The 13,995-nt window shown below is 42.8% G+C and overlaps 1 protein-coding gene across 1 annotated transcript; it reads left to right on the forward strand.

Moving 5' to 3' along the window:
* The first annotated feature begins 2,141 nt into the window (after positions 1 to 2,141).
* LOC148097059 (C-type mannose receptor 2-like) lies at positions 2,142 to 11,903 on the forward strand. Its single transcript, XM_087834178.1, has 6 exons — positions 2,142 to 2,175; positions 2,440 to 2,630; positions 8,783 to 8,999; positions 9,124 to 9,462; positions 9,818 to 9,912; positions 11,784 to 11,903. Exons 1-6 carry the CDS (start codon positions 2,142 to 2,144, stop codon positions 11,901 to 11,903), a joined length of 996 nt encoding a protein of 331 aa, XP_087690304.1.
* The last annotated feature ends 2,092 nt before the right edge of the window (positions 11,904 to 13,995 follow it).

Here is a 13,995-nt window from a genome sequence, read left to right on the forward strand (position 1 = left end):
TGGTTTCGTCTTTCTAAATTGTTTCTTGTTTCCTGTTTTACTTTGAAGGTCCATGTCTGATGTCATCGTGTTCACTTTACTTCCCCCCTGTCTGTTAGCCCTAATCTCTCCCAGCTGTGTCTCCCTCCTGTTTCCCATTCCCTGATTACTCCCCTGTGTATAAAAGTCCTGTTTTCCTTTGCTCTCTGTTGTGTTGTTGACATCTGCTCATCCTACATCAGCTAGTTTTCTGTCCTGTCTGCAACCCTCAATAAAGCTGTGTATTTAGAGTTCACCTTTGCCTCCGTGAGTACCTCCTGTTTGACTCCCATCACCCTCTGGAGCACAAACTTGGAGTAATCAGGACCCTACACCACCGGGCAGAACATGTTCCCTCTAAGCCTGAAGGAAAAAAGAAGGAACACACACATGTAAAGGAAGCTCTTAAAACATGTGGTTATCCTATTTGGGCGTTCATAAAGTCAGCAAAGAGGCACAGAAAAGAAGATCAGACACCAGCGAGGGAGGATAAGAAGGACAGACGCAACAACATTGTCATCCCCTATGTAGCCGGTATATCAGAAAAACTCAGGAGGGTTTTCTCCAAGCATGACGTCCTGGTACATTTCAGACCCAGCAACACACTCAGACACAAACTGGTTCATCCGAACGACAAAACTCCAAAACACAGACTTAACAATGTGGTGTTTGCTGTACAGCAGCGAGGAATGCCCAGACCTCTACATCGGAGAGACCAAACAGCCACTTCACAAGCGCATGGCACAACACAGAAGAGCCACCTCCACAGGACAAGACTCAGCTGTCCAGCTGCATCTAAAGGTCAAAGGTCACTCTTTCGAGGATGCCAATGTTCACATTTTGGACAGAGAGGACAGATGGTTTGAAAGAGGAGTGAAAGAAGCATCTATGTCCACTGTGAGCGACCATCTTTGAACAGAGGCGGTGGTTTACGACACCAACTCTCTGCCATCTATAATCCAGTTTTGAGATCCTTCCCAGACGCCTTAACGCCCACTCACACCCTGGGCCATCTGACCTCAGGAAATCACATGATAGGGTGGGGCCAGATTTCACAATGGCTGATTGGGACCAACACCCAGTTTCACACCTTGGCTCAGGCGATTAGAAGATCATCAGGGGGTCCTTTTGTCCCTCTGTGGGGGGAAACTCCCACAGAGCTTAAATCTGGGACTCTCCACCATTTTAAAGAAGTCCAGACGCTTTTCTATCCAAGCTCCTTAGACTACAATGACCTGGATGACTGAGGGACACATTTTACATACGTAAGCCAAAAGAACAAGGCTATTTGCATGTAATGAGAGGAAAATTGAGTTTTATTCGAAAGGTCACACAGAACAGAGCTCTACACTAAACAAAAACATGCAGTGAAAAGTAAACACAACTACTCACTGCAATAGTGCAATACACTATATTTATAATACTGACTTCATATATGATTTAACAACAAAAGCAATTTGTTCATGGTTCAGAAAAGATCTTATCTTGGGTTAAGTTTTCTCTGTTAAATGCATCTTCTGGTATACTAGTAGATATATTGGGCTGCAGAATAACAGTGTCTGTGGGAGTAATTACAACTAACAACAGGTTCTCCTCAGTGTTATTACCGTGGTACATAAAAGGAACAAGTCTGAGCCCTGTCTACAAGGATTCATATGTAGAATCAATGAAGCTAGTTTAACGGTCAAGTGTGTAAGAAAGTGATGTAAGCAAATCAAAGACAAATTTACTATCAGTCTTTGCACAAATATAATATATTTAACTTTTTTTGTAACAATCAGAATTTATTTTGTATTCTGGAGTGGAGGAATTAGATGTCAGGAAGCATAAAAGCAATGCTAAACATGATATTCATGCTTTGTCTTTTCAGTGAGTGGTATAAAGTGTATATAAAAAAATCTAAGAATCGTATTACTTCTGTTCCATCCTTCTTTTTCCCTCGTGTGCTAATTAGCTAAAGCTCCCCTCATGCAAATGAATGAAAGAAGGTAAAACTGATTTGACTTTTGGATTGAGTTCTGCATACACACATGCATCCATAGCCTCTGAGGAAGAGGAGGAAATCATTTAATTTGCTAAATATCAACAGTTGGACCAAAGGAGAAAGCAGGGAATGTACAAGGATGGAAAAGGCTCTGTTCATCATAGTGGCATCAGGTAAGTTTAAATTATTTATTGCATTATAAGTTTCCATTATCATATTTATGTATTATCCTACAGGAAACTATTACTGTAGATCTAAAGGATTCTCCCTTTCAGTGTTTTTGTTGTTGGAAATGAAAAAAAAAAGTGCATTTTATTTAATATCGACATAAATTTTCTGCTAAAATAATAGATTACACAGAAATGTAATGTAACAGTGAGGCTAAATGTTTGATCCTAAATTGAGTCCATAAACTCGTTTATTTACTGTGTTTGCAGACCTGTGTGCCGTCGCCTCAGATGTTAAGCGTCAGTACCAGTTTGTTTATGACTGGAAGAACTGGACTGATGCTCTGAGTTACTGCAGAGAGAGATACACAGACCTGGCCTCCGTAGAAAACATGGAGGATGTGAGGATCCTGCAGAGCATGGCAGACTCAAGTAAAATGAACTACACACAATACAGAAATGTGAGTACACTTTTTCTCTTCCTCTTTTCTTTTTGCCTGTCCTGTTTGGTTCTTTAGCAATCAGAATTATTGTCTGAAGGCCAAGAGAGATGCCCAACAGATTTACTTTACCAAATGGATCATCACAGCCTTTCTGTATTGGTCCATTTGACCAACAAAAGGGGCTCCTCAGCTTTTCTTTTTTTTTGTAACGGTATAAACAATGAAAGGTGGTGGATTGGCCAGATGCTGGCAGATGTGTAAAAGTAACTCAGTTGTTTGGTGGAGGCTATGGCGGAGCTTCCACGGAGGCCAGCAGGTGGATGAGGGAAAGGGGAGGCAGGAGGAGGAGAGACCCGAGGCGGATCAACTGGTCCCGTAACGGAATTGACACCCTGCTGCTTGGGAGAGCCCGATTGTCCTGCGGAGCCGTTTGTTGCCGGATACTCGATGGTCGGTTGCGTCGTGTCTGGCGACCAGTGTTGGGACTAACGCGTTATTAAGTAACGCGTTACAGTAACTACGTTATTATTGTGGTAACGAGCACGGTAACTAGTTATTATGCCAAAATCAGGAACGCGTTAATCGTTACTGGGATTTAGATAGGCTCGTTACTCGTTACTTCGTGTGGTGGCATCGCGGAGCTTCCACAGATTCAGTAACATTAGCAAGTGGTGGAGGCAGCAGGTGGAGGAGGGAGAGGGGAGACAGGAGGAGAGACAGGAGGAGAGACCCGAGGCGGACACCGGTCCGAGTATCAGGTGAACTGAACTTCAGGTAAGAAGTTATGAGCTGCAGTCTATCTGGTCAGATATAAACCAAGTTTAGGTGGAGTTTATTTTCGTTATGCTGACTTTTTACAGTCAGTTACAATAACTCGTACTGTGTGCTAGCTAGCATGACGGAGTTTCTATACAGCTGGGTGGTGCTATGATGTTACTGATAGTGAACTTTATTTTGTTCATAAGTTATTAGAGTTGCCAACCGTCCCGTCTGGTATTCAGAGAAAATATTACGCGTTTCTTATTGAGGTGAAAAGGATCAGTTTGTCCTGTAATTCAGCTACAATGAAAAAGACACAAAGCTGGAGTTATTCTGTCTTTGCTGCACAGCTGCCTCTTCTTCTTTCATTCTCTCACCCTCCCTCTCCCGTTTCTACTTCAATCATGAAAACTGATCAATGATCAGCTGATCGTCTCTCTTGTTTGTTTATCGCTCACTTTGCGCCAGAAAGAAGAAACCAGCCGATGTCGCACTAAACAACAGCAGCACGTTTAAGCTTGATCAGCTGTTGTTAGAATGTATTTAATATTAATTTCTAGTATCAGCTGATGTTTGCTGGAGCCACAGCTGTAAACCTGCTGGTCATGATGTGGGTTTGGATATGTGGTGAGAGGGAAACATGAAGATGAAACCAGGAGATGTCCTTACTGAATCATCAGAGCTGTGATGGAGAAACAGGTTTACCTTTTAGGTAACATGAATGAGTTGAAGTTATGAACTGTTTCTGAGAGACAAATAACCCCAGGATCCTTTTCTGTGTAGCTGACAGCTGGTAACTGTGCAGGGGCGGGTCTAGCAAAGTGTTGCCAGGGGGGCAGGTAGGGCATTAACAGGGAGAGGGGGGCACAAAGACATACTTTCTTATTCTCATTTAAAATGTCTCGCTTTTAATAAATAATTATCTGAATCTTACAACAAACGTTTGATAGATTGATGCATATATACCATCAGAACAGTGAACATCACTGTCACAACAGTGTTTGTTTTCATTCAAAGGCTTTATGATTTTTCCTATAATGGCGGCCGGTCTCTAGTCAAAATGCCCGGGACGATTTTCTGTCCCAGTCCAGCCCTGTATGCAGCTCATCTGCAGTCTGCTGTTACCTACATCTTCTTATTCAGAAGGCAGAATTTCAGAGTTCTGAGTACAATCAAAGCATCACGACTGCAGTTTTTGTGTTGGATGTAAAAAGCGCACATGACGCTGTGACGTAGGCTAGAATCATGGCGGCGGTCAACGACGGTCCAGGCGTGGGATTTCTCTCGTGGAAATATGCACATTATATTTTCCTTTCTATTGGTAGGTGGCACAGTGCACTGTGGCAAGTAAGCAAGCTAGAAGACTGGCAAAGTTATGGAAGCAACACATTAACAAGAGAATTCTGAGTAAAACCAAAGTTACTTTCCCGAGTAACTAGTTACTTTGAAAGTAACGAGTAACTTGAAGTAACTGAGTTACTTTTGATAGAAGTAACTAGTAATGTAACTAGTTACTATTTTAAAGTAACTTACCCAACACTGCTGGCGACACTCTCGATGGAGGACATTGAACGACATCTACCAATTCGGAACCACGATAACAGAGTTCTGGCTGATTGGAGCTTATCGAAGTACAAGAAGCAGCTACAGCTGTTCAAAATCCCATAACGCTGTTCGACATGATAGACGATGGGCTGTGAGTACTCAGACTGTGTTTTGAACACAATATGGATAAGATCTTGAAGAAGAACAACGGGAATTGAGAGAATTAGACCAACTGTAAAAATTGGATGCAGTCGTTCGCACTGGCACCAGCTGAAGGCCAGCCAAGGTTGAAGCTGACTGAAACAACCAAATTCTCCATGATAACAGGATTGTTGTCCTTCAAGGCCATCCGCGTTGATCGAAGATTGTTGACTTTTGCTTAACCGTGTAAAGAGACACTTTCTCTCGGTTGAACACGGAACACACACACACACATGAACACACACATGTACACTGACACAGACCTACACTCACCCCCCACCCCCTCCGAACGCCTTCGAAGCTTATGTCTTCTGTGTTGTGAGATGATTCATGTGCTGAGGTGGTTTTTTCTGTTCTCAAACTGATCTCCCTGTTGGAGCTCAGTCTGGGGGGGAGTTATTTTTTTTCCTCGTCTTTCCTCATGTGGTGCATTTTCCATTGTTATACCTCTCTGACCCGTCTTCCCCATGTGATGTTTGTGTAATGTATGTATGGTCGGAAGGGTAAGATGGCGCTGGCAAGGCTGGCAGCCTTAACCCAATTTCCCTCGGGATGAATAAAGTATGATCAATCAATCAATCATTCAATGTTGCCACCACCCCTCCGACTTGGGCACCATGTGAAGTGGAGAGGCCCAGGCACTGTTCAAGCGCTGCGCAATGCCCAGGCGCTCCATGGCCTCAAACTCCTCCTGGGTGATGGACAGTTTCGCAGGGTAGCGGCTACACGCGCGCGCAAACACCGGGGAACCAACCATGGCGATGTAATCCTCAACCCTGTATTTTGCTGCCGCGCTGGAGAAATTAGGAGTTGACAGCGACAGAAACTCTTACAGCAAACGCTGAAATACGTATCCAGAGGCCACCAAACTGGCCCCAATAAGGGAGTGAGCGGCCCGGGTTAGACAGGGTAGCGAGAAGAACGACAGAGCATCAATCAAGCGTCTGTGAGCAACGTTGACTAACAGTCCGTGGGCACAAAAAAAAATCGGTGCCGAGCTGGCAGCAACAAAAAAGTTCCACTGGAATTTCCGGCCGTGGAAACTAACAGTCACTAACCTTTCCCCATTAGTTGCAATACTAGAACCGTTAGCCGCAATCAGCTGCAGTCCGTGGCTTGCCGCTAAACTGTCCGCAGCGGTGGGTGGGATGAGGCTCTTCTGGGAGCCAGAGTCAACCAGCACGAGTCTTCAATGAAGAGCATCGTCAGCGCCCGTGGCCGCTCCTGCACGGCAGCCCCGTTTCACTGAGCCAGAAAAAGAGCAGGGTGGCAGGCAGCGATGTGCTCTGGCGCCAAAACCGCCATACCAAGCATGTTGCTGAATTTTGCAAAGGATGGATGGAGGGAAGGGAAGGTGGCAAGGATGATTGTAGTGAATGGAAGTGTGAGTAAAATTATGTTACTCCTGTGAGAAAGCTGTGTTTAAAGGTATCCGCTGAGAATGGACCCTGTTTGCACATAAACGAGAATGAACAGCTAGCAGAACTGGAGGAACCTATATAGATGACAGCCGGAAGGAGCGTGTTTGGAGGCGTGGTCCTGCTCCTGAAATTCCGATACATAATCTCCAATAAAACTTTATTGACCCCGAAGGAAATTGGGTTAAGGCTGCCGACCTTATGCCAGCACCATCCGTGGTTTGTATCATATCTATCTAATAGACTCCAGTTTGTGCATGTAAATGGAGAGTCCTCTTCACACACTAATTATGGTTAATTATGGAGTTCCACAGGGTTCAGTGCTAGGACCAGTTCTGTTTACATTATACATGCTTCCCTTAGGCAGCATCATTAGAAGACATAGCATACATTTACACTGCTATGCAGATGACACCCAGCTCTATCTGTCCATGAAGCCAGATAACACACACCAATGAGTTAAACTGCAGGAATGTCTTAAAGACATAAAGACCTGGATGGCCGCTAACTTTCTGCTTCTTAATTCGGAACAAACTGAGGTTTTTGTACTCGGCCCTGAAAAGCTTAGAAATATGGTATCTAAGCAGATTCTTCCTCTGGATGGCATTACCTTGGCCTCCAGTAACACTGTGAGGAACCTTGGAGTCATTTTTGACCAGGATATGTCCTTCAACGCACATATTAAACAAATATGTAAGACTGCTTTCTTCCATTTGTGCAACATCTCTAAAGTTAGAAATATCCTGTCTCAGAGTGACGCTGAAAAACTAGTTCATGCATTTATTACTTCCAGGCTGGACGACTGTAATTCATTATTATCAGGAAGTCCTAAAAACTCCCTGAAAAGCCTTCAGCTAATCCAAAATGCTGCAGCAAGAGTCCTGACAGGGACTAGAAAGAGAGAGCAGATTTCTCCTGGTTTGGCTTCCCTTCATTGGCTTCCTGTTAAATCCAGAATTGAATTCAAAATCCTGCTCCTCACATACAAGGTCTTAAATAATCAGGCCCCATCTTATCTTAATGACCTTGTAGTACCATATCACCCTATTAGAGCACTTCGCTCTCGCTCTGCAGGCCTACTTGTTGTTCCTAGAGTATTTAAAAGTAGAATGGGAGGCAGAGCCTTCAGTTTTCAGGCCCCTCTTCTGTGGAACCAGCTTCTAGTTTGGATTCAGGAGACAGACACTATCTCTACTTTCAAGATTAGGCTTAAAACTTTCCTTTTTGCTAAAGCATATAGTTAGGGCTGGACCAGGTGACCCTGAATCCTCCCTTAGTTATGCTGCAATAGGTGTAGGCTGCCGGGGGATTCCCATGATGCATTGAGTTTTTCCTTTCCAGTCACCTTTCTCACTCACTATGTGTTAACAGACCTCTCTGCATTGAATCATATCTGTTATTAACCTCTGTCTCTCTTCCACAGCATGTCTTTATCCTGTCTTCCTTCTCTCACCCCAACCAATCGCAGCAGATGGCCCCGCCCCTCCCTGAGCCTGGTTCTGCTGGAGGTTTCTTCCTGTTAAAAGAGAGTTTTTCCTTCCCACTGTCACCAAAGTGCTGCTCATAGGGGGTCACATGATTGTTGGGTTTTTCTCTGTATCTATTATTGTACGATCTACTGTACAACATAAAGCTCCTTGACGCGACTGCTGTTGTGATTTGGCGCTGTATAAATAAAACTGAATTGAATGGAGATGCTTGCCCCCCACCCGAATCATACGGCGGGTCAGCTGGACTCCTCAGAGATACCGACCCAATGCTGCTGTCTACATTGCCTTACTGTAACCCTACTCACCCACCCCTGTTGCTTGTCACGTGTTTTCATGGTGTTACGGTGTGAAGATTCATGTGCTTGTGTGCTGAGTAGTTTTTGTTTTCTGTTCTCCTAGTGACCCCCTGTCAGGAGCTCAGTCTGAGTAGACTTCTATTTTTGCTCCTCCCTTTTTGTGTTGTACATTTCATTGTTTTTCTTTATGCTACCTATTCTGACCTGTCTCCTCAATGTGATGTTTGTTTATTATATGTATGGTTTCACTGCAAGTGACAAATAAAGATCACCATCATCAAATGCTGTTTGACCAAGATCCAAAGAAATAGCAACTGATGACCTGATAATGACCCAGTTTACACAGAAATCAAAATATATGACTCGAAAGTAAAAAAAATACCATTTTAGTTTCAAGGCTTTTTATGAAACAATTGAGATCAATAGTTTATGTCACAACACATTTCAATTGTTCCTTGCAGCGAGCTTGGATTGGACTGTACGATGATATCAACAGCTGGAGATGGTCAATGTCAAACACAGATTTATACAAAAACAGTGTGGCTTTCAGAAATTGGGAGCCTGGACAACCAGACAATTGGAGCAGCAAAGAACACTGTACTGGGTTAAGGTGGACTGGATCATGGATTGATGAAAACTGTAATAATACATTTAAAGCACTCTGCTCTGACATCAGAGGTGAGGATGTTAATTCATACAGAACCCTAAAACAAAATTGTTTAAGTTCTACAAGTCTTTTCAATCTCTTTGGATTTTACATTTAAATATCTCTTCTTCTCCCTTCACTTTGGGTATTTTCCAGGACTGAATGTGACATTTGTCTTCATCAACAATTTCATGACATGGATGGAGGCCCAGAGCTACTGCAGAGCTCATTATACAGACCTGGTCAGTGTGAGAAACATGTCAGAGAACCAGAAGGCAAAGGAGTTGGTACCTGCAGGACAAACGGTCTGGATCGGCCTTTTCAGAGACTCCTGGAAGTGGACGGATGGCAGTAACTCCGCGTTTAGATACTGGAATATATATGAACCCAATCATAATCTCAAACATGAATCTTGTGTGGCAGCAAACTTTTGGTCTACTGGAAAATGGGAGGACTGGTACTGTGACCGGGAGACAGCATTTGTTTGCTACAGTGGTACGTTCTGATTCATGTAGCTTTTAGTTTTTGAATTTCAAATGGAGACAAGGCTGCTACCATCATCTCTGATCCTCACAGACTGCACTGCAGGCTGCTGTTTAACATTACAGACAACGTATGTTTTTATGACAAAGGTCAATACGGTTAGCTTAGCTTAATATAAGAAAGTAAAAACACAAGAGCTTTAGTACAGTGTTGTGAAACTGATGTTGCTTCATTTCTGAAACAACAAATCCCTTTTATTTACCCTGAGAACGTTCAGGGCAGCAACAAAGTGCTACTGTACTGTGCACATGCAGCATTACTTATTTACCTTTAATTAAAGCCGTACATTTGTTCATTATTTACAAAGAGCCGGCTTACAAGCAAGTGGTGAGACTGAGGATGGAGACAAACAACCATCAGGATCTGAATGACCCTGCAGTGATGGAAGCCATGCTGGAACAGGTAATTATACAACTCATGATCTCAGTGCAGGGGTAAAACTAGTTCTGGGGTAACGCGTTACTGTAATCTGATTACTTTTTTCAATTAACAAGTAAAGTACGGGATTACTATTGCAAAAACGGTAATTAGATTACCGTTACTTTCCCGTAGGAACGCTGCGTTACTGCGTTACTAAAACCGTGATTTTTTTGCGAGAATGTCTCATGACAGTGACGTAAGCGAGTGCGACGTTCGTGACAACAGCTGTGTGCAGATCAACAATGGATCATATATCGAGTGCAGAGAGAGTATGAGCATGCAGCGTTTAAAGCGTGGAAGTACTGACCTTACTTTGAGTTTGATTCCATAAAAAGTGACAAAAACATTAGTGTCCGTTGTGCGTGGGAAGAAAACTTCTTTTTACACCGAAAAAAACCCTAAACTTCCAAACAAGCACCGAGTAGCTACGACGTAATGGGAAACTCAGAGAAACTCGCGGATTCTTCCACTGACCGCTGCACACCTGCACCAGGGTAACCCTCCGCCTACCCAACTCCTGCTTTACAGGTGAAAATAGAGCAACAGGACCGCTAGTCTTTGACTTTATTTATTTTCTGCTGTGTTTTACTTGCATCTATTTGAAAGACTGAGTGTAAACACACAAAATATTTTATTTTTTAATCAGTAATTAGTTACTGATTACTTTTTTCAAGTAACTTGACCAACACTGTTCATAAGTAATTAGTTTGAAGCTGCCTCGTTTTTTGGCCCCACCCACCTCTTTACTGCTGTCTGCCCCTCACTTTGATCTTCACCTGATACTGAGAACTTTTGGGGAGGTGTGAATAAACACTGACCAGCAGTTGGTTGCTTTTGTTCAATAAAGACAAATGTATTTGAGGAGAGTTTTGTGTTACACCGCTGTGAGCCTTCACACATCAAAGCGATTTGAGTTTGAACAGTGACACATGAAAGGCCTCTCTGTTCATTAATCACCAGCGGATGTTGCTGGTGATCAGCAAACACACAAACTGTTAGTGTGCTGTTTGTCTCAGAGTGTGTTGCTAACTAAAGGTCCAGCTGCTGCATGTCACAGGGAGAGAAAAGAAACAGCTGACTTCAGTCAGAGATGGAGAAAGATAAGAAAGACCTGAAGGGAGAGGAAACGAGCTTAACTGTAAAGGGAACGACTGCTCATTCAAAGCTTACATGTATGTTATTTAAAGGCTGCATGACAATCCTCTGCAGGTTAGTGCAGACAAACAGGTTACTTTTCTGAACTGTGGTGGATTTAAAATAAAGAACTGTGTGTGAGTGGTGCACAGTAGCTCTCTCCTATAAAGACAGCAAATACTGTCAGTGTCGAGGGTGGAAATCAGCCAGGGCAACATAAAACATCTGCTGACATCTGGTTACAATCAGGTGTAGAAACCTGCAAACAATATTATTACAGTAATGCACTAATAGAGCACAAGGTTCAGTCAGTTTGCACAAAGATATCTGGTAGAAATGTTATTCAAAGAGTTACTTTTTACATTCATTACTTACCCAAAGTAATGGATGTAAAAAGTAACTCAAAGTAATGAATGAGTACTTTGAGACTGTTTTATCTGTTTAATTTGTTATGGAATAATAAGGGAACAGACATCACCTGACTGAATAATTCATTACCTCTATTAGCTCAAACTGTAGTCCTCTGAATACTGCCTGCCTTTATTTACCAATCAAGAGATGTATAAGCTGTCCACAAACACTGGAACAAAGTACAGGGTTAAATCAGTTACAGATGTGTGATCCTGCATCCTTCCAGAGCAGAGCGGTAAGCGTAACAAGCTTTTAGTGAAGAGTTTTGTCTAAATGATATTCAGATTGTCACTTTTTGTGTGTTTCAGTTCAAACAGAAGCTGAAGAACAAGGGCGTAAAAGGAGACGTCAAACTGAGCTGGAGGAAGCAGTCGGACGGGGAGGTCTTCCTCAGGGATGAGAAGCAAACCAAGAAGAACACAGCCTGAAAAAATGAGTTTTAAATGTTGATCAGGGCTCATGTGTGGTTTGGTGTTGGGTTTTTTTCATAGAGCACATTATAGTAATAAACGTGTTGGTGTTCTTGTTTTACTTTTATTCTGCATTTAGGATTTGATTTGTTTGTGTGTTTCTGGGTTCATCTTTATTCTGGTAGATTGGAGTAGTAAAGGTCAGAGTAGTAAACTGTGTTTGTTAGGACCTCACTGAGACTTTAGTTTTGTTTTCATGTTCTGGTTATTGATGCGTTTAAGTTCCTGTGTTCTGGCTCATGTCTGTAAGGAGTTCAAGGTTTCTTTCGTGTATCTGTGGCTGTTCCTCTCGTGTCTGTGTAAATATCTCAGCACGTCGGTGTTCTCTACTCAGGCATCTTATCGAGGCCACGTCCACACTTTCGTTTAAAGGCGCATCTTTTTCTCTCCGTTTTGGCCTCCTGTCCACACTGAGACGCCGTTTTCAGTGTGGATGAACAACTGTTCAGAAACGACTGAAAACAATAGAGTGGACGCCCATTTTCAAATGTATCCAGATTAGTGTAGACGTAGTGTCAGTGTTCAGTCTGTGTTACTTCTCTGGTTTATTTCCTGTTTAAAATTGAAAGTTGATTTTTCTTTTCACGTTAGTTTTACTTCCTGCTGTTTGGTTAGTCTGACTGTATTCAAAGTCTGTGTAAACTAAAACAATATTGAGATAAAAATAAAACAAAAGTCTGTCATCTTGTTGTAAAGCCCTTTTTGTTTTGGATTTACTTCATCAGTGGGATTAACACTTTCTTGAATTTTGTAAATAAATATTGAAAGTTGAGGAAAATACTTCTGAGTGATCTGTCCACATCTTTCAAATACATCAAAATATGTCATAATCAGGCTGTTTGGAAAACCCCAAAGCCCAAATTAGGGCAGCAAGCAGTCTGGCCTAACTTTACTCCCACTAACGTTACTCCCACTAACGTTACTCCCACTAACGTTACTCCCACTAAATTTACTCCCACTAACGTTACTCCCACTAACTTTACTCCCACTAACTTTACTCCCACTAACGTTACTCCCACTAACGTTACTCCCACTAACGTTACTCCCACTAACTTTACTCCCACTAACGTTACTCCCACTAACGTTAATCCCACTAACTTTACTCCCACTAACTTTACTCCCACTAACGTTACTCCCACTAACTTTACTCCCACTAACGTTACTCCCACTAAATTTACTCCCACTAACGTTACTCCCACTAACGTTACTCCCACTAACTTTACTCCCACTAACTTTACTCCCACTAACTTTACTCCCACTAACGTTACTCCCACTAACTTTACTCCCACTAACGTTAATCCCACTAACTTTACTCCCACTAACTTTACTCCCACTAACGTTACTCCCACTAACTTTACTCCCACTAACGTTACTCCCACTAACTTTACTCCCACTAACGTTACTCCCACTAACGTTAATCCCACTAACTTTACTCCCACTAACGTTACTCCCACTAACTTTACTCCCACTAACGTTACTCCCACTAACGTTAATCCCACTAACTTTACTCCCACTAACGTTACTCCCACTAACTTTACTCCCACTAACGTTACTCCCACTAACGTTAATCCCACTAACTTTACTCCCACTAACTTTACTCCCACTAACGTTACTCCCACTAACTTTACTCCCACTAACGTTACTCCCACTAACTTTACTCCCACTAACGTTACTCCCACTAACTTTACTCCCACTAACTTTACTCCCACTAACGTTACTCCCACTAACTTTACTCCCACTAACTTTACTCCCACTAACTTTGCTAACCTTGAGCCAGATACCGACAGGTGGTCACGGTGTGGATATTTGTTGACATTTGTCATGTGGTGGAGCCACTGCAGGGGTGAATGTTCCAAAAAGCGGGTGAATGGGCATCTCAGGAGTAAATAATAAAGGGTGTTGGTCGCCCACTTGTTAGCTAAGCACTTCTCTACAGTGCTGTAGCGTGGCTCATCCTCTGATGTACTGTCTGATGTACAGTACTGGGAGGTCAGCACCACACACCCTAAGGCAGCGGTCTCCAACCTTTTTTGCGCCACGGACCGGTTTA

This window comes from Neolamprologus brichardi, chromosome 20 (assembly GCF_056152115.1).
Source record: "Neolamprologus brichardi isolate AB-2024 chromosome 20, ASM5615211v1, whole genome shotgun sequence".
NCBI classification, from domain to species: domain Eukaryota; kingdom Metazoa; phylum Chordata; class Actinopteri; order Cichliformes; family Cichlidae; genus Neolamprologus; species Neolamprologus brichardi.